This window comes from Ursus maritimus, unplaced genomic scaffold (assembly GCF_017311325.1).
Source record: "Ursus maritimus isolate PB19 unplaced genomic scaffold, ASM1731132v1 scaffold_2, whole genome shotgun sequence".
Lineage (NCBI taxonomy): Eukaryota > Metazoa > Chordata > Mammalia > Carnivora > Ursidae > Ursus > Ursus maritimus.
The window spans coordinates 40,273,814-40,293,036 of NW_024424452.1; the positions used below are offsets into that span (position 1 = coordinate 40,273,814).

The 19,223-nt window shown below is 57.7% G+C and overlaps 1 protein-coding gene and 1 long non-coding RNA gene across 4 annotated transcripts; both read right to left on the reverse strand.

Annotated features, from left to right (window-relative positions):
• Nucleotides 1-1,290: 1,290 nt before the first annotated feature.
• Nucleotides 1,291-2,902, reverse strand: LOC121103678. Its single transcript, XR_005835869.1, has 3 exons — nucleotides 2,720-2,902; nucleotides 2,389-2,637; nucleotides 1,291-1,437 (listed from the first exon to the last, which is right to left on the reverse strand). It is a non-coding gene; the product is annotated as an uncharacterized LOC121103678 (long non-coding RNA).
• A 4,035-nt stretch (nucleotides 2,903-6,937) lies between these two features.
• On the reverse strand, nucleotides 6,938-15,820 carry PMVK (phosphomevalonate kinase). Of its 3 annotated transcripts, none has more exons than XM_008696600.2 (5): nucleotides 15,625-15,820; nucleotides 13,300-13,363; nucleotides 10,461-10,613; nucleotides 8,141-8,270; nucleotides 6,938-7,378 (listed from the first exon to the last, which is right to left on the reverse strand). In XM_008696600.2, the coding sequence occupies exons 1-5, from the start codon at nucleotides 15,750-15,752 to the stop codon at nucleotides 7,242-7,244; spliced, it is 612 nt and encodes a 203-aa protein (XP_008694822.1). In that variant the 5' UTR covers nucleotides 15,753-15,820; the 3' UTR covers nucleotides 6,938-7,241. The 3 variants fall into 3 exon arrangements, with proteins under 3 accessions (XP_008694822.1, XP_040491664.1, XP_040491665.1); XM_040635730.1 differs by lacking the exon at nucleotides 15,625-15,820 and adding an exon at nucleotides 14,718-14,901; XM_040635731.1 differs by lacking the exon at nucleotides 15,625-15,820 and having other exon boundaries at nucleotides 10,461-10,494; nucleotides 13,300-13,352.
• Nucleotides 15,821-19,223: the final 3,403 nt, after the last annotated feature.

Sequence of the window (19,223 nt, forward strand, 5' to 3'; positions counted from 1 at the left end):
GGGGGGGGGGGGGGATGGCTGTGAAAGTCTAGGCCAGCCAGACGCGCTGAGGGGGAGGTGTGGTGAGGCCAGGCCAGCCCATCAGAGGCTCAGCATCGCAGACCTGGCGCCAGCCCTCTGACTGGTGCTCACACCCATTTCTGTATTTCTGGGTTTCCCTTTACTTCTTAATAAGAGCTCATTTTCCAAAAATGCCAACTTTGCCCCACAAATACCCGCTAGGTGGGGGGGAAACACTAAAATCGGAATAGCGGCTCAATTCCAGCCCACCCCAGTTTCCGGCCGCTCGGTCTGGGGCCAGCGCTCCCACAGGGCAAGGCCGAGGCACAGAGGGGCCTGACTCGTGCGAGCTCCCGCAGAGAGCACTGCCCGGAGTCCCCTCACCTTTCTGTGTCCCCTGCGTCTTCAGATTTAAAATGGGAACAAGAATAGCGCTATCGCAAAAGGGAACTTAAATCACCCTCTGAGCGCACGTAGTAAACAGGAAAGCGCGATGCCCACACGGCAAAAGCAAGGTCTGAGCCCCCGCGTGGTGTCGGCGGTGACGGGGCAGGTGTTGACGTGGCTGCGGGCGGCTCCCTGCCCGTCCTGGCCCGCGCAGCCCACGCCGAGCAGGACTCGCTGTGCGGCTCCCGGCACATCCTGGACCGTGGGAACGGTGCCCGGCCCCCACCTGCAGTCCTCTCTGGGACCAGCCAGCCGCGGCAGCCCGAGCCCGAGCCCGAGGGACCCCCGTGCGGCTGGCTCGGGTCTGGATGTCACGACCTGGCAGACACCCTCAGCGCCCAGACGGACAGCGGCCTAGTGCAGGGCAGGGCCTCCGCCTCCCGAGCCCCAGCCTGAGGAACAGCGCCGACGGGCCGTCTCTCCGCTCCTTCTCCCAGCACGCCAGGAGTGTCCCCTCCAGGAAGTGGCCCTGTGGCCCCTTGTACAGCTTGATTCACTACACAAGACACGCCAGTGGCCTCGGCCTCCTCGGGGGAGTCTGTAAAGCCCAGGAAAAAAGGACCCAGCCCCAGCTCCCTGGGCTCAAGCCAGACCTTCTCTGCCGCCACCGGGGAAAGGGACCAGTCTCAGGCTCCGGCTGGGGACTCAGGAGCCCCAGGACGTGGTCCTGGAGTCCCACCACTTGACAGCTGACCGAGAGCGAACCAGTCCCCCTACCGGGGCCTCAGCTTCCTCATCTGTAAGCGAAGGACATGGAGCGAGATCTCGGGCCCGTTAAAATATGTGTATTCTGTGACATCACACATCTCAGTCGCCCTCAGAAACCTCACACAGCCCCTAGCACAGACCTCTCACACGCAGCTGAGGCCATTTAGGACAAAGGCAGATAGACGCAGGCAGCAGGCCTGCCTGTCACCTCCTGGGGCCCTCGCGGCCCTCAGCCTGTGCTCCCGAGGAACTCCGCCTGGTCTCGACGCGCTCTGGACCCACCTGGAAGAAAAAGGTTAAAGCCCTAAGATGGACAGAGGGGCTCCTGGCCTCACATGGCTGTCAGACAGCGGGAGCCATGGATCTGCTACCGTGAAGGCGGTTCAGCTCCCCGTCACCTGTTCATCAGGTCACAGTGAACATGACAAAGGCCAGCACTGGTCACATCTTGGCTGCCCGCAGGGATGTCCCCAGTGAAGACTGGGGGAGCCCTGTCTGGCCCCTTGGGGGGTGGGGGGGCGGCCAGCAAGCTCCAGACATTATGAACCAGGAATAGACGGGGAAACTCTGCCACCTCGGAGAAGCCTCCGGTGTGGGTCTCCTGCTTGCTGTGCAATGAGGGCAAGGATGACCTGACGGGAGCAGGGGACACATCACCGCAGGGGGCCGCACAGCACAGAAAGCCGGGGCCCCATGGCGGGAAAGCCAGGGAGGCGTGTGCTCATATGGTAGCTCGCTGGGACCCTCCTGCAAGAGCCCATGTGTCATCGGTGGACATCACGTTGGCGGTGTGAAATCGGCACTAGCAGGAGCATGTCCGTCACACAGACGGTTCGACACTAAAGGTCAGAGCCTTTATGTTTTTGCGACAGCCTTGTTGAATGTTGGCTACTTTGGGGCAGTGAGCTCAGGCCACTGCATTGTTTCCAACACTTCTAGAAGTCTTCCATTTCCACACACGGTTATCAGCACAGAGTCAAGAAACAGGAAACCATTTCCTGCCTGGCTCACGGGGGGTGGGGCAGCGAGAACACACAGCAGGACCCTCTGGGAGTGACAGGTCCAAGCCTGAGCCACAGGAGGGGCACTCCCAGCAGAGGACAGCATATGCAAAGGCCCCGAGGCACAGATGATAAACAACTTTTTAAATCCCTAAGAACTGGCTTGCAGGAAGCTTTAGCGCAGTTAACATCACAGGCAGCGTTTATGCTCGCCTAAAAGTACGCGCCTCACCTGGTCCCCTCACCGGAACTTAGCACCAAATCTCCTTTGGCTCGTTCTAAAATCCACATCCAGTTTCAGGGTGAGAATTCACCATCCCGGAGACCAGCTCCTCAATGCAAAGAGCATCCAGACGCCTGGCAGAGGCCACACTGCCGAGGAGCCCGCTGGCGGTCCATCCAGACGTCCATCTCGTTAGTCACGCTTTACAGGGAACAATGAGCACCAACGTTTTTCTCGTAAGATACGTCCATGCTCTGCCTTGGAGAATGCCAGAATTTGAATTTCAAAAATGAAGGTAAAAAAAACTTCCACAAGCATCCAGATGGAGAAAGGAAGTTACCTTCATAGGAACAAAAGTCAAGGTGGCCTCAGACCGACTGTGGCAGACAGCGGAACCAGGTCACGACCCCACGCCAGCCACGGCAGCGTCCATGCGCACGGGCAACACGGAGCAATGCTGTCACTCACAGGGGTTCAGAAGAGAGTCGCCCACACGCCCTTTGTGAAAAAAATCTTTGAAGACACATCAACTGTCTGGAGAGGAATTAAAATACAAAATTCAAAAATGGGGAAGCTGAGGTATCATGAAAGGACCAAACTGAGCAGTAAACCAGTTAAATCTTAGAAATAAATTATTGTTCTAAACATGTTTTAAAATTGGATGTTAACCACTTATGTGAAATTCTACAACAGGCAAAACTGTTCTATGCCTCCAGGAGGTGGGGACTGACCAGGAAGTGGAGGAAATGCACACCTGAGATCAGCACATTCCAGAGATACCACGTGATTTCACTCACATGTGGAATATCAAGAACAAACAAACCAAACAAAAGCCAGAAACAGACCCACAAACGCAGGGAACAACTGGTGGTTGTGGGATGGGGGGAGGGGGTCTTGGGGGGAGGGGCGAAGTCACTGGGAGGGGTGATGGGAGAGGGGTGAGGTGGGGCGGGTACATGGGAGGGGGCGTGGGGAAGGGGTGGCATGGCAGGAGGGGGGGTGTGGGGGAGGGATGAAGCGGGGGAGGGGTGAAGTTGCTGGGAGGGGACGTGGGGGGAGGAGTGATATGGGGGGACGGGCAGGCACAGGCTCCCAGCCCTGGAATGAGTGAGCCGGGGATGGACGGCGCAGCACAGGGCGCAGTCGGGGGCACCGTCGTGTTGTAATGACCCATGAAGCTGATGTGACACTGAGCGTCAGATATACTTCAATAAAAATAGTTTTTATTTTGTTTTGAGACAGAGAAAAAGAGAGCACATGAGGGGTGTGGAGGGGCAGAGGGAGAGGGAGAGAAAGAATCCTGAGCACAGAGCCTCAGGTGGGGCTCGATCCCATGACCCCGAGATCATGACCTGAGCTGAAACCAAGAGTCAACACTTAACTGACTGAGCCACCCAGGCGCCCTGATAAAAATAATGTTTAAAAGGATCAGTAAAGATATTCAATAAAAGTGAGCATCTTCACTTTGAGTCCAGTCTCTCGACACGGTGTCATCCGTCCGCGCAGGTCCTTCAATCTCCCGGCAACGCTTCACTGTTTCTGGTGTGCACGTCTGCTACCAGACTCACCCCTATTTCACATTTCTATGCCATTGTAATTCCATAATTTATTTCCATTTTTGATTGTTCGCTGCTACTAAATCTAGTACAGCTGATGTTTATAAAGCGAGCTTGTACCCTGCAATCCCACCGAAATCACCCACCGGCTCAAGTAGCTTCCCTGGACGTTCCATCCAGTGTCCACACGGGTGACCCTTCATCTATGAACGCAGGCAGTTTTGCTTCTTCCCTCCCGATCCGGATGCCTTTTCCTTCTTCCTACAGTACCGCACGGACAGGGACCTCCGCCGGCAGCACGAGGAACAGACGTTGAGGGGGGCACGCCGTCTGGCACCACGAAGCCACAGGGGTGTCGTCAATGTACTCTATCCGGTAGAGGATGTCCCACTCTGTTCCCAGCTAGATTTGATCAAAACTGAACGTGGGGTTCGTGTCAGATTAATCAGGGAACTGCAAATAAAATGCCATGGAGATACCACCACCAGAATGGCCACAACCAGATGGACCATACCAAGTATCGGCGAGGATGGGAAGCAATCGGCTCGCGCTCGGCATGGCAGCCCAGGGCACGGCACCTGGAGACCACCGCGACCGCTTTGAAAACAGGTGTGTAACCCGCAGAAACGAAAGCACACGTCCACAGAGAAATCTGCACAGGAACATTCACAGTCGCTTTATTGGTCACATCCAAACACGGGAAACAACCCAAATGATCACAGTGAAAAGATCAGCTGCGGGTTATTCGTACCACGTACCGGCAACGAGACGGAGTAAACTACTGACAGTGCAATAACGTGACGGCTCTCAGAACAGTTACGCTGAGGGAAAGAAACGAGACAAAAAAGACGTATACTGTACGATTCCTTGATACACAATTACTGAAAATGCAAACTGACCTATTGAGACAGAAAGCCGATCAGCGGTGGCCTGGGGACGAAGGTGACGGCCACGTGTCCACCGTGACTGTGGTGACTGTTCTGTTGGCTACACAAATGTCAAAGCTTATTAAATTGTACACTTCAATTATTCACGGTTACTACAACCCATTATATCTCAACAAAGCTGCTTAGAAATGGAATAGGATAGGGGCGCCTGGGTGGCACAGCGGTTAAGCGTCTGCCTTCGGCACAGGGCGTGATCCCGGCGTTCTGGGATCGAGCCCCACATCAGGCTCCTCTGCTGGGAGCCTGCTTCTCCCTCTCCCACTCCCCCTGCTTGTGTTCCCTCTCTCGCTGGCTGTCTCTGTCAAATAAATAAAATCTTAAAAAAAAAAAAAAGAAAGAAATGGAATAGGATAAATGTTTAAGACAATGTCACGGCTACGAATCATCGTTAGAATAACAAACGGGTGACATAAAAAACAACTTCAGAGCCGTGCTGATACCATAACCACAAAGTCCGCAAAAGCCAGCAGGGTGGGGAGACTGCCTTGAAATCAAGCAGCTAAAGCCCTCGTCCTCACAGAGAACCAAAAGTTAGGGTTATTCTGGATTTTGATATTTAGACAAATACCAAATTTTTTTAAGTACAGAGGAACTTCAAATCCAGCAGAAGTGACTCGGGTTAGCCACCGGGGCCTCCCATTTTAGGAGGCATCAGTGCCAACCTGTCAAAGGGGGGGATGGACCTGCTGGCCTTCCAAAACTCCCCGGAGCCAGGAGCCAGGTAAGCACTGCTTCCGGGACAGGGACGTGTCAGGCGGGCCAGCCCCCCTCCGTGCGCCATCCCTGCCTCCTTGACGTTAGACTGAAGTACTCTCGGCGATGACCCAGCAATCCCACTGCTGGACATGTGTCTGCAGGGAAGGAAAGCCCTACGCCAAGGACACAGCTGCACCACACACTCACCGCAGCCAAGACATGGAAACAGCGAAACGTCCACGGACGGATGAACAGATACAGAAAATGTGGTTCACACACGCACACACGAGGATGACGTGCGGCGATGGGGGTGCTGACGCTCTCACAACACATCTGTGCATCCAGTCGCCGCCCTACACGGGGTCATGTGTGGATCCCACGTCACTGAGCCGGGAGGAAGAACCACACGCGAGCCCTCTCTGGGCGCACCCCCTCCTGAGCTCTGAATCTCGTGTGCACACGGGGACGGCCGCCCTCCGGTCTGAGGAGGTGGCCAGCATCCCTGACCCGAAGGACCGTGCCGGGGACGGCGGAGAAACACAGGCTTCCAGCACACACGCTGGCCCCGTGCTGGCTCTGCTGTCCCGGGGCCCTCGGGTTGTTCCGGGGCAGTGGGAATGAGAACACCCACGTCTGCGTGGCAAACAGCAAGCCTGAAGACACGGGTCGTTACACTGCCACTGGGGCTGCTAAGGCCACAACTCAGAGCGCCAAGTCCAGTCAGTACTTTCTGATCCAGTCTGTTCTTTTTCATTGATTCTAAAAATGCTTTAAGGGGCACCTGGGGGGCTCAGTGGGTATCTGCCTTCGGCTCAGGTCATGCTCCCAGGGTCCTGGGCTCGAGCCCCACGTCGGGCTCCGCACTCAGCAGGGAGTCTGCTGCTCCCCCTGCTCGTGCTCTCAAATAAGTAAATAAAATATTTGAAAAATAAATAAGTTAAATAAAAATCAGTAAATAAAATAAATACAACAGGTCAAGTCGAAAGCCACGTGTGAGTGCGCTGAGGCCCCATGCGGTGATGTGCCCTGCCCGGGCCATGCCACGGTTACCAGGAGCCCGTGGATCTCTGGCGCTCTGCGGCTCTGTGGTACCTCAGTCCCTCTGGGTACTTGCTGGTGGCACTTTCCGTGGCACCTGGAACCTCTCGTGGGGCCGTCCCAGAAGACGAGACCCTCAGACCCCAATCCTGCCTCCCACACAAACAGGCCCTTCTCCTGCGTGGCCCGGGCCAACCTCTGCAGGATGTGGCAGCCCAGGTGGGAGACCGAGCAGGGCCCACAGCCCCCAGGACGCCCCCAGCCCTTCAGAGCCCACGCCAGCCGCGTTGGCATCCAGGAAATGAGACACGTCCAGCGGAGTGTGTGCTCAGGGGGTTTATTAGCACCCACACAGGGGAGCCCTGAGCTAAGGGTGTCCAGACAGGGGAGCCAGGCCGCACAGACTGACGGCCGTGGCACCGGGGACCCCCTTTGCCTTCAGTCTCCTCCTGAAGAGGCAGGGCGGTCCTCTGCACAAAGAAACAAGGTCCCCAGGAGTGTCCTGACTTGTCTGACATCGGCCGGACCCCATAAACCTAGCCCTCTGTGCGCTCCCCACCTCAGGCAGCGTCAGAGACCCCGCGTCCAGCAGAAGCGAGGCGCCCGGTGCTCCTGGGACCTGGCGCTAGAGTCTGGAGTGGACAAAGGCCACCAGGTCCTCCAGCTGTTCCTCCAGGCGCTGCTCGTCCCCATGGTTCTCAACGACCCAATCGAAGGCCCCAAAGTTGTCCAGGCCACACTCTGACTCAGCATCGTCCACCCCTGTGCAGGAGGCATGGTGAGGTCAGGCCGCGTCCATGTGGGAGGACGCCGGGCATGGAGGCCTGCTGGCCCCAGATGGAGCCGCCCCCTCCCGGCCTCCCTTCTGCCACCAGAGAGCCACCTGCACCCACCCCACAGCGACCTGAGCCCCCCGAGTGTCCACTGACTCTGCCCTTCACTGGTCACTAGCCACAGAGGGTAGACGGGTCTTCTGAGACCACAGACAACCCAGCGGGGCAGGCGGCTCTCATTTTTTGTGAAGCCTTTGATTCTTTCCTCTGGGGAGGCGTCTCCCGGCCAGGTTTACAGACCGTGGTGTGAGATTGCGCATACAAAACGCCAGCAAAGGCCCGGCCCATGGTAGACACCCAGGGGATGGCAGCCATACAGAGGGGTGCCCGCTGGGTCCCAGGACCTTAGGCACAAGAGAAGCCAAAGGGCAGGTCCCAGGCTTGCCCACCCCACACAGACACGCTGCTCATCAAACACCTGGAAAGCAGAGGGGAAGGACCCAGCGGCAGGTCCCATTGGCCTAGAGAAGACAGCCCAGGCAAGGGCACCAGGCCAAGGTCGGGGGGAGCCATCAGCCCCAAGGACACCCTCCCCCACCTGACTCCAGTCTCTAATCTGGGACAGTCCTGAGCCCCAGGCCCCAGATCCCCTGTTACACTCCCTCACTCAGTCCCCCACAGCCTGCCAGGAAGAGAGCAGACGGAGAGCGTGGGAGCGGGTGGCCGGGGACAAAGGCTGTGCACAGCTCACCTGCAGTAAACACCCAGCCCCGTTGCTGTCGGCTCTGCTCCAAGGCCACCACGCGCACCGTCTGTGTCAAAGCCCCATAGGCCTCCCGAAACCACTGGATGTCCGAAACCCTCCGTGTGTCACTCACCAGCTGCAGGAAAGAGCACAGGCAGGTGACCAACAGGACACAGGGCAGAGGGACAGGGCCCTGGGGTGGCGGGAAGACCCGGTCCCCCTCCACACAAGCAGGTACACAGGGCTGGGATGCCGAACCCAGACAGGTGTTGCCCCCTCCCCCAGGGCCACCCACTGTCCCCCCACTTTGCAGGCCACCCTCCAGGCTGCCGCAGCCCGCACTGCCCACATGGCTCTTCCACAGACACGCCACGTTCTGGGGTTACTGCTGAGCTGAAGAAGAGGCCTCAGGCTTGGAGGTCAGATCAGCGGGTCCAACACACTCGTTTTACAGATGAACATACTGAGGCCAGAAACGAAGATGCTCTAACTGGCCCCACCTCCCCAGCACGGTCTAAAACCTGAGTCTGATTTTGTCAGGCCACTGCCCTAAACCTCTCAGAGGCCTCCCATCATTCTAAGAAAATCCAAAGTCTATGCCCAGCTTCCAAGGCCCTACACAATCTGATACCTACTTCCCATAATATTCCCCAATTCCCTCCACCGCACCCAGCTGGTCTCCTGTCTCTCAAACACGCCAACCACGTCCTCCTCGGGGATGGAGGAGAAGCACAGGCCAGGCTCCCGCACGGGTGGACATCTCTGCCCCGGTGTCCCTCCTATGGGAGGCTTCCTACCCCCTGGCTCTCCTCCTGCCCCCTTGGGCCAGATACGCATGTACCCTCCTCTAAGCAGTAAGGACCCCTGAAATGGCCACTATCTACTAGGCTGTCCGTGGTCGGTGTCTCCCTCCCTGGAGTGCGCTCCACGACGGAAGGACTTGGTGTCGCTCCCGGCAGCACCCCGCGGCACTCAGGAGCACGCGTTCCCGAACCAGCGAAGCAGTGACGAGGCCAGCAGCTGCTCGTGATGCTGACATGTTCACTCCCCAACAACTACATACGTGTCATAGCAAACACCTGTGTGTGGGTGCTCGGCCGGCGTGGGGAGCAGCACGGACCTGGTGCTCAGGCCCTCGGAGCCCAGGCTAGGGGGAGAGAGAGGCGCCAAACGGGCAGCTTCCCGCACAGCAGTGCGATCGGCGCTCAGCAGTGACACAGAACTTCCGGTTCTCTCCCCACACCTTTCCTGGCTCAGAAAACAACAACTCCATCTGTCCGGCCGCTCAGAACCAAACCCTTGGTACTGCCTCCCGCCTCACACCACGCAGCCAGCCCACCCGTGGTCCACAGCCTGTGCACAGCCTGCCTTGTCCCCACATCTAAGCGGAGCCCCTCCGCCCCTCTGGAAAGACCCACGCCCTGGCCTCTGATTCCTCTCCTGCCCCCTCCCGACAGCCACGCCTCTCCTGGGCACAGGTGCCTCCAATAAGCCCCGCCCCACTCTTCCACAGCACCTGCCTCACCTCCTGCCACTTGCCCCCCACCCACGAATACCCGCTTGCCTCAGTCCCTCACCTCCTGCAGGCCTGCTCAAATGCCGTCACAGCCCTGCTTTGTTTTGGCCCCTTAGTATTTACCCCCACCTGACACATTCTATGTTTGTTTAGGGCCTCCCTCCCTCCAGCCCCAGTTATACCGTAAATGCCCTGAGAGCAGGAACTTCCTTGTATGTTTGCACTGATGTACCCCCAAATCACCGGGAGCCGGGCTGGGTATGTGGAGAGAATACTGGCCGCCAGTGTTCCAACCAGGAGGTCGGAAAGGGGTGAGGTGCTATGGGAGCACCGCACAGCAAGCATCACTTAAGGCTCGGGTATCAGGGAAGGCTTCCTGGTGGAGGTGGCATGGAAGCCGAACTAGAGTGAACCCGGTGAAGAGGGAAAGAAGCAGTGTCTCCAGCAGGCAGAACACTCACAAAGGCCCTGACTCCAGAAGGAGCCTGACTTGAGGAACGAAGAGAAGGTCCCTGCATAAGGAGCAGGGAGGCTAACAGGGCAGCAGGACCTGATCACTCGAGGCCTAGAAGTCTGCGTTACGGTTTCAGTGTGGTTCAACAGAACAACAGACGAAGGTTCTCAACAGAGCAGTGACCTGTCTTGGATTGTTCCTGGCTGCTGGGTGGTGAAGGGACCGTAGGGGATGAGAGCAGAAGCCAGGACCAGGGCAGGAGCTGAGACTGTCAGTTTGACTCCGCGGGAGAGAAAGGCAGTGAAGACGTGGATGGAGAAAGCGAGAGACCAAAGGCCGTGCCCGAGCCCACTCACCCAAACGGGCTGGAAGACGCCCTCCACAACCTTCCTGCAGAAGAAGCCTGGGTCGACCTGGCGCTTCTCCTCCCCCCAGCGGATCATGTCGCTCCGATAGGCCTCCTTGTAGGCGCTGGCGTCCAGGAGTCTCTGCAAGTCCAGGCCGTGCTCCTGCCCAAAGCACACAGTGTCTGCACCGCCAGCCTCCGCCTCACCGGTCTCTCCTGAAACAGGGCAAGGGCCATCCCCACCCTCACCCCCACCCCCACCCCTCCCCCTCCCACCCCTGCAGGGGTGATGCAAGGACTAGGAGGCTGCCACCAAGACCGAGGTCTGCAGGGAAAGGATGCTAGAAACTGAGAAATCCCAAAGAGCAGCAGATGGAAGAAAAGCTCAGGGTAATCCAGAATTGTTTCGGTTTGTCTTTAAAATGTGTGATGTGGTTTTTCTCTTTTGCAACAGCTTTACCTCCCCAATTACTTCTGGCTTAAGCGAATCCCGAAATTAGTCTGCATCCCCTGGGCACAGGCTTAGCCTTCAACCACAGTGAGAAACCTGAAAACGGTGCATGCCTCGTCCTCCCCCAGCCCCTCCGGCATCGTCTGCTCCAGGCTTCCCTGTCTCCCTCCTATCCCCCCACCCCCAAGTTCCTGGCTCCTCGGCGGAAACAGCATCACTCCATCTGGCTCCAGGCACTCCTGGGGCAGGAGGGGCTACTCAGACCATCCTGGCTAGCCTTCCCTTCCCCAGGGACACTGAGGACAGGAGGGGTCCTCCCAGGGGGCCCCGGGGCAGAAAGGGGTCTGAAACTCGTCACTCAGGGCAGCATCCAGCTCCTCTCCTAACTCACTGCAGCTAGACCTTCTTGGACTCAGTTTCTTCATCTGCAAACGGAAGGCCGTGACCCCACAGGTCCAGTCACCTTCCCGTGCCCTGCTCCAAGGTGAGGCCAGCAGCCACCTCCTTTGGTAAACTAGCTCCCCGTGTACTCCTGAGCGCAGGGGAGGAGTGGCCACCAGGAGCCTTATGTTCTGCTTTTCAATTATATTTCCCATTGTGACTTAAGAAAACAATGCATTAACATTTCATTTTGGACGGTTTTTAAAGTAGGCTCCATACCCAACATGGGGCTTGAACTCTCAACTGATTGAGTCTCAGGCTCCACCCACTAAGCCAAACAGGCACTGTGATTGGTTTTTAAATGGGAATGGGAGTCGTAGGGATTAGGCTGGCCTATCAGTTACCTACTGAGGTTTTAAAATGCCAACTCCTGAGGCTCCTGGGGGGCTCAGTAGGTGAAGCGTCTGCTTCAGCTCAGGTCATGATCCCAGGGTCCTGGGATCGAGCCCTGTGCCACATCACCCCCGCTTCTTGTGCTCTTTCTCTCTCTCTCTCAGTCCATCTCAAATAAATAACATTCTTTAAAAAATGCAAAACTCTTGGGGCGCCTGGGTGGCACAGCGGTTAAACATCTGCCTTCAGCTCAGGGCGTGATCCCGGCGTTGTGGGATCGAGCCCCACATCAGGCTCTTCCACTATGAGCCTGCTTCTTCCTCTCCCACTCCCCCTGCTTGTGTTCCCTCTCGCTGGCTGTCTCTATCTCTGTCGAATAAATAAATAAAAAATCTTTAAAAAAAAAAAAATGCAAAACTCTTGCCCACTGCCCCCCTAACCCCCATGCCAGCCTGGCGCATAGGTCTGGAGTAGGGGCTAATTTGGGAACTCTGGAAGTAGAACAGTGGTTTCCAAACTGCTCCTTGGAGCCCTGGGGTTCTCGGAAGTGCCCAGGCCCCAGTGGGTAGGCTCGGCACCTCCTCCTCCCCCTCTGTCCCCCTGCCCCTCCCCCCATCAGAGTCCCTCCCGGTCTGTCTACTAGATAGAAGGAATTTCTTCATCCAACTTCATCTGGGAAAATTTCCCACTAAAAAAAATTTTAAATTCCTGCACTTGTTCTCCCCAGGACCCCCCCCCAGGCTGCCATCCTATGAATGGGCCTGTTTAGCTGGTGGGAGAAGATCAAATGGTACAGAATACTGCCCGTGGATAGAGGACTGATGCATGGAAGGAGGAACACAAATTCATTCTGTGTGGCCCCAGAACCCCAAACTCAGGCCAACTGACCAGGGGGCCGTGAGCACAGGTCCCTGGACAGAAGCACTCAGAAGTCAAGGGCAGAAATGTAAGCAACAAACGCTCCTCACAGTGTGGGAAGCTGGTCTCACCCTCCTGTCTGAATGCTGAGGCTCTAAGAGGTCCCATTTATTTTTTTACAATCTCTTTTTTAATCCACATGGTTCAAAATTCAGAAGATACATCTTTGTTTACAGTGAAAGATCTCTCTCCCAACACTGCTCCCCTTCCTGGAGGCAGCCAATGACACAGTCCCCGATGTACCCTGCCCTGGCTTCTCACATCCCAAGCACCCCATAAATACTTGTTACGTGGCTGAAGATATAAGCAAATACATTTATGATCGTTCTCCATTTTTATACAAATGCAGCGTTCTCTGTGCGGGGCTCTATATCTTGCTTTTCCACTTAATGATATATCTTGATGCCCCAGGGGATTCAACGTCTAAGGGAAGAATTCCAGACCCTCACTAATAACCCGGCCTCAGAGCTGGCAACTCATTTCTCCAGCCTTTGCTGGACACACTTCCCTGAACACACTCTGGGGAGGTGGCCAGAAGCTTAAGGTGAAAATGCCCAAAAGGTCGAGCCACAGAAAAGCGAGAGCTGGCCACCACTCTGCCGACCGTGGTCGTAGGGACCGTGGTCGTGACGACAGCCAGCACAGCAGCCGAAGGCAGTTAGCCGGCACCTTCCGACCCACCTGATGCCACAGACCCACCACCTACCTGAGCGTACTGTTCCTTGAGTGGACCAGAGAGCCGGAGGACGGCACAGACATCCTCGCCGAGCCTGAAGGACAGGGAGAGCCAAACCCGGTTAACCTAGTTTCCGGGCCCCCGACAAGTCCAGAGCATTGAGGTCCCCTTTCCTTTTTTTCTTTCTTTCTTTCCTTCTTTCTTTCTTTTTTTTTTTTTTTTCTGTTTTTTTCAGTAGGCTCCTAGGGGCTTGAACTCATGACCCTGAGATCAAGAGCCAGTCACAGGCACCCCTCTCAGATCGCATTTCTACTACAGTATCTCTGTAACTTGTCACATCTCCTCCTCCCAGACCCTGACTCTTCACCTAGAAAGCGGGGATAGCACTTTATGTTCCATCTCCTACAGGATTATTAGAAAACAGGAATGTGCAAACAGTCCTGAGGCTAACAAGTAAGACAAACATGATTAGGATTATGCGGGCAATGTTCCCTGGATGAGGTTACTGGGGGCCCTCAGCCTCGGTCTCCACAAACGTGGTCACCACAACGTAAATCACTCGTTCATTCCCTTGTTCAACATACTCCATCAGCCATTCGTGGGGTGCAGAATTTGGACCCGGGTACCACACGGCTCCTGCCCTGCCCTTGAGATGCTCACGGGCTCTCTTCAACACAGACCCAGTGAGATAGGCGCTCTTACCTCCACCACCCAGAGGAGGGACCTGAGGGTGCAAACCCACGCACCCAAAGGAACGCAGTAAATACTGATGCCAAACCGCGAAAATGAAAATAACAGCCACCACTCCGCTCCTGTGTCTTTACTAGGTGCCAAGAACTGTTGTAAGCTCTTGCATGCATTACTCCTGCAATCCTTACAAGCGCCTATTATGACCCCATTTCACAGATGACAAGAGATGCCAATGGGTAAGAATCGCGCAAGACCACAAACGAGTAGGTGGAGAGTCAGGCTGTGAACCCCAGGGGTGCAGCTGCACAGACTGCTTCCGGCCACTATTTGACTCTTGTGTGGCGGCAAGGAGAAACGCAGCCAAGGGTCCCTGGTGGAAGCCCCCTACGACCTTGTCGAGCCCCCCCCCAATCCGGCAGAACTGCTCCCACCCACAGCACCTCGCTGAGACAGAACACTGAGGCCGGGAGCTAGAGCCGAGGGGACGCACTCCTGGGAGCCAGACGAAAGCATAATCTGAGTCCTGGATCTGGGGATCCCTTTGTGGCCCTGGCAGGATGGGGGCTGGTTTCTACTACTGCCTAGTACCCCAACCCGGCGCCTGACGAAGGGGTCCTGGGGTTTGATGGACTCCCGCCCTGCAGGCTCCACGAAGCCGGGCGGCCGCCCCTGCACCCGTCACCTGCTCCGGGACGCCCGCGGACGCCACCCCGAGCCCAGCCCTCGCGCCACCTGGCTCCCCTCCGCCCCGCAGACACCTGCTCCGCAGCGCCTCAGCCACGAAGTCCTTCCCGGACTTCCTCTTCCCGCTAACCAGCAGCACCAGGCGCGGGACGCCTCCCCGCGGAGCCATAAGGCCACCTCCCCGCCGCCGTGCAGGATCCCGCCCGCGCTTGGACCCACCGGGGCAGCGACCGCGCAGCCGCAGAGAGGGCCGTCCGCGGACACGCCCCCCGCCGCCGCACGCCGACGGAGGGCGTGGCTCCGCCGGAAGGGCGCTCCCTCACGGAGCTCCCTTGGCACGGCCGGCCCCGCCCAAAGCCTGACGTCACCCGGACACAACCATTCTCCTTCTAGGGGGTGACGCCTTGAAATGCCCGGAGGTGAGCCTCACGTTGCGTGCCACGCAACCCTGCAAATACTAGGGGGAAAGAGCAAACGCGATCACGCTGAACAGGTCTTCAAGCCTGCGTCCTTGTGTGAGCATTGAAGCGCACGTGCTAAAGAGACCCCGTCGGTGCCCCGCGGTGAACGTGGGTCCTCCCGGAGGGGCTGGAAGCTGTGGCGCCAGGGGCGTGTCAGTGACGTCACGCGGGAGGGACGGGCCGCGTGGGTTTGCTGGCACCCGAGCTGGCGCGCGAGCTGCCGCGGGCGGGTGCGCGGGCTGGAGGGGGTGGGAAGGAGCTGGCCCTGGCGCGCTGGCGTCGGTGCAATGCGCTGAAGGGGCTTGGGAGCCAGCCCGGGCCAGACGACCCCGTGTTATCGGGAGTCCGGTCCGCAGCCAGGAGATGCGGGGGTCCCTCCGCTCCCCGAAAGCCCGCAGCAGGGACGGCCCAGAGCAGTGAGCGCCGTCGCCCTTAGCTAGGACTCGTGGGCCTGCATGTCTGAGCTTGTCCGCTACTGCGAGCCGCGAAGTCCGTCAGGGAAGAGGGGCGGCGTGGGCACCTGCTGCGGAGAACCCGAGACCGAGAAGCCAAGCAGAGATGGGCACGGCCGGATGCGGACAGGACGGGCTTCGGGAAGGTCCTGTGTTTGGTTTGGTTTTGTGGCCACTCTGCAATTACCGCACTCATCCGTGCGCTCAGAAGGCAGCACACAGTGGGGCTTTAATCCAGCTCGGACGCTTCTCCGGACCTTCAGCGACTCACTCTGAGCTCATCGTTGATAACGCCCGTCTCACAGGGCTGCAGTGAGAAGGAAATGAGAAAAATACAGTAGGTCAATTCTCCAGCATCATCCAGATGTGGAGCTGCTCTTTATTCTGAGCACTCTGTGGTTTTAGAATTCAACATGGGATCCGATTTTCCAGCACACCTTCAGTACGCATTTATTCCGAGCTCCACGGAAAGCTCAAATCCCTCTTCCATCACTAGAAAGGACTCAGGACTCCGCCCCAAGTCCTTCCTTCACCTGACCCAAATCACACTCGTGCCTCTCCCGTCCCTGCTGTCAGGAGCTCCCGAGAATTCCCAATAGTGATCAGAAATCTCCTAACCGCTTCTGCGAGTACCCCTCCTGCCCCCTGCCCCAACTGCATCTCACTGTGCCCACTGCCCTCCACCCTATCTCAGCACAGACTTCATGTCTGCGGCCTCCCTCCTTCCCATTTCAGCTTCCTGCCCTTTATTCCCTTGTCTCTTGGAAAACTCTGGCCCCTGCAAGGCTCCTAACCACCTGGCTGGGCAGCCTTTTCACTCATTAGTGCCCACAGCCAGCGATCCCAAGACTCCTTCCCACTCACTGCAGCTTGGCCACTGGCTCCTGTCACCACTCCCCATGGCCTCATTGCCTGCATGGTGACCCTTGACCTCAGATGGCCAGAGGGTTCTTCCTCCTCCTCAGACACCAGCTCCCATGGAATACCCTGGGCCTTGTGGTCACCCGAAGCCGTTCGGCCTGCGGAGTCACACACTCAGGCGCTCTGCTCTCCAAGGCCACTCGCACACCTACTCCCCAGAGCCGTGCTTCCCTTGCAGGGACACCGCTAGCCCTTGAAACTTTGTGCTCCTCTGCTCTTCCTTCCTGCCACAACCAAAAGAATTCAAATTTAAGTTAGTATGCATGAAAAGCCTTTGAAAGCCGTACCGCTCTGCCCAAACAGAGGCACTCCTCAGGTGGATGGCCGGGTCTGCAGGCCGGGGTGCTGCTGAGAGTAAGGCAGCAAAGAGGGGAGGGGCGGGATGGTCTGGTAGAAGCACAGATGAGCCAGGAAGGCGTGGCCGGAGTTCTTGGGAGATGCCAGACCACGCTGCCTCATGGGGGTTGCAGAAGACGAGGCTTGAAGAAGCCAGTGCCGGCCTCGGACTACAGAGAAGTGGCCCCAGGACTCAGGAACACAAGCACCCCGGAGAGTCACCCCTCACTAAAAAGGCAGACCTTTTTTTTTTTTTAAGATTTTATTTATTTGTCAGAGAGAGAGGGAGAGAGCACAAGCAGGGGGAGCGGCAGACAGAGGGAGAGGCAGACTCCCCGTGGAGCAGGTGGAGCCCCATGCGATGCAGGATGCCAGACTCCATCCCAGGACCCTGGGATCATGACCCGAGAGGAAGGCAGATGCTTCACGAACTGAGCCACCCAGGCGTCCCCTACACAAGATTTTTTTAAAGATTCATCATTTAGAGAACTATTTTTGTTCTTCTGTTAGAAGATTGTGCACTGAATGTCAGCTTTGGAGCTGGGGAACTGACCCCACATCCATGGCCACTGAAAGTAATTTACTGATTTCATTCCACATTTTTTTAGTGACACGGGTTGGTTTTTATTTTATTAAAGGAGGTGAACAGACTGGCCTCAGAGTCAGGAGCTGTGAGCGGAGGAGCAGAGCTTGCGTGGCTCCGGTGCTGGTGGTTTCCCAGCCCGGGCAGCCTCGGCAGGCCACCCGGGGAGCCGCTTCCCTGTGCTTCTCCCCAGCGCCACACTCACGCTTGCCAAGCACAGCGGTGATGCCAGCCCGGGGGCCCAGGGACCTGCTGCGCGTACAACTGTTGGACAGGTGACTGAGTTTTCAGCCCGAGTGGATAAGAGGGGCAGCCCGTTGCTGGGCGGGCCTCATGCCACGGTTTCTGTCACTGCCTGCCCCCACAGGCTGCCTCAGCCAGGGCCCAAGGCTGCCGTCTAGATCAGCAAGCATGGCAGGTCTGCGTGGCCCACAGGTGACGGACCTTCCAAAGGGGGCTGATGCTTTCCTCTCCACAGTACCTGACTTCGGTTCCTGTCTGCCCTGCCCCAGCCTGACAACCGCCCCTCTGACTGTGGACAGGGTCTCAGTGACGACCTCAGGGGACAAGTCACTCCCCTCAGGCTCAGTAAGTTTAAGTGACAGTGGTCAGAACTTCTCCAAGGGGCCCTGCCTTGAAGGGAATGGGGAGAGGGGACACACACATGTCTGGAGTAGTGGGTGACCTGCTGGGAGGCTGGCTCTCTCCATCTCCCATATCCTGCAAAGTCCAGCCCCGCTGCTTCCCCCTTTCCACCCCACCCCTGTGACACCAGCTCCTCCTTTCCCTGCACTGCAGGGGGACGTGATCACCCACCTGTACCAGGGCTGGGAAGCTGGAGTCCTCGACACCCCCTCCACTGTCCCCTGGCCTAGGCCCATCCAAGGAGGGCCCACTCTAATGCATGGTCCAAGTCAGGCCTGCGTTACCCCCTCCTGGGCTGTTGGCTGGCACCTCCTAACTACCCCCGTTTCACAGCTGGTCCCTTCCACCAGGGACACAGCACCTACGTGCACCTTCCTTCATACAGGTGCCCTGCCCCTAATGCCCTCGGTGGCACCCTCCCCCCTCCCCCCAGCAAACCTCCTCCGTGGCCTTGCAGGTGGGCTTGTGGGAGAATCCTGAACCGTCACCTAAACCGTCTGGCAGCCAGGCTGCTCCCCCTCTCTCTTGTTCGCCCTGATTTAGCAGTTTCTGAGACAGCCAGCTCAGCACTGCTACTCTCCAAGCGGGTAAGAAGGGGGGACTTGGGGGCTCTTCCCAGCCTCCCTGAGTTTGTCATGCAAATGAAGGAAATGGGCCCTGGAAAAGAAGCAGAGAAGCCGAAAGCACCCAGACCCTCTGGGAAGCCAGGGAGGCCAGGCTGTGCCCCCTCCCCAGGATGAGGAACCTGGCCTCCCTTCTAGCCTGAATCCCAGCTCTGGAAGCCCAAGCTGACCGGTCAAGCTGTGAAGCAGCGTAAATTCTGAGCACCTGGGTTAGACCAGGAACGGGAACAGGCTGACACAGGCCAGCCTATCCAGGGTCCTCCCAACCACGCTCCACAAGACTCGTTTCCTGACGACCGCCAGCCCCAGTCACTGACCCTCTGCCTGGGAGGAGCCTTCCTTAGGTCTAATGAGTCCCTCCTGCAGGAGAACGCAGCTCCGCTGGGCGCCACGTTAACACGCCCTCTTACCCCAGACCTCATAGCCGCGGACTGGCGCGCTCCGGGTTCAGGCCCCTGCCCCCAGCCCCCTCCCATGAGCCCACTGACTTATAGCCCTTTAGCAGCCAGCGGGCCCCACCCCGCGAAGCACCTGCCATCCACCCCAGCCCCCCCCCCCC

Coding starts and splice junctions, on each gene's coding strand:
- PMVK (XM_008696600.2), bottom strand. CDS start 15,752: ATGAGTGCGGTAATTGCAGAGTGGCCACAAAACCAAACCAAACACAGG. Junction 13,364..15,624: donor TCTCGGGTTCTCCGCAGCAG/GTGCCCACGCCG, acceptor CCTGTCCTTCAG/GCTCGGCGAGGATGTCTGTG. Junction 7,379..8,140: donor GGGCTGGGTGTTTACTGCAG/GTGAGCTGTGCA, acceptor CCTCCTGCACAG/GGGTGGACGATGCTGAGTCA.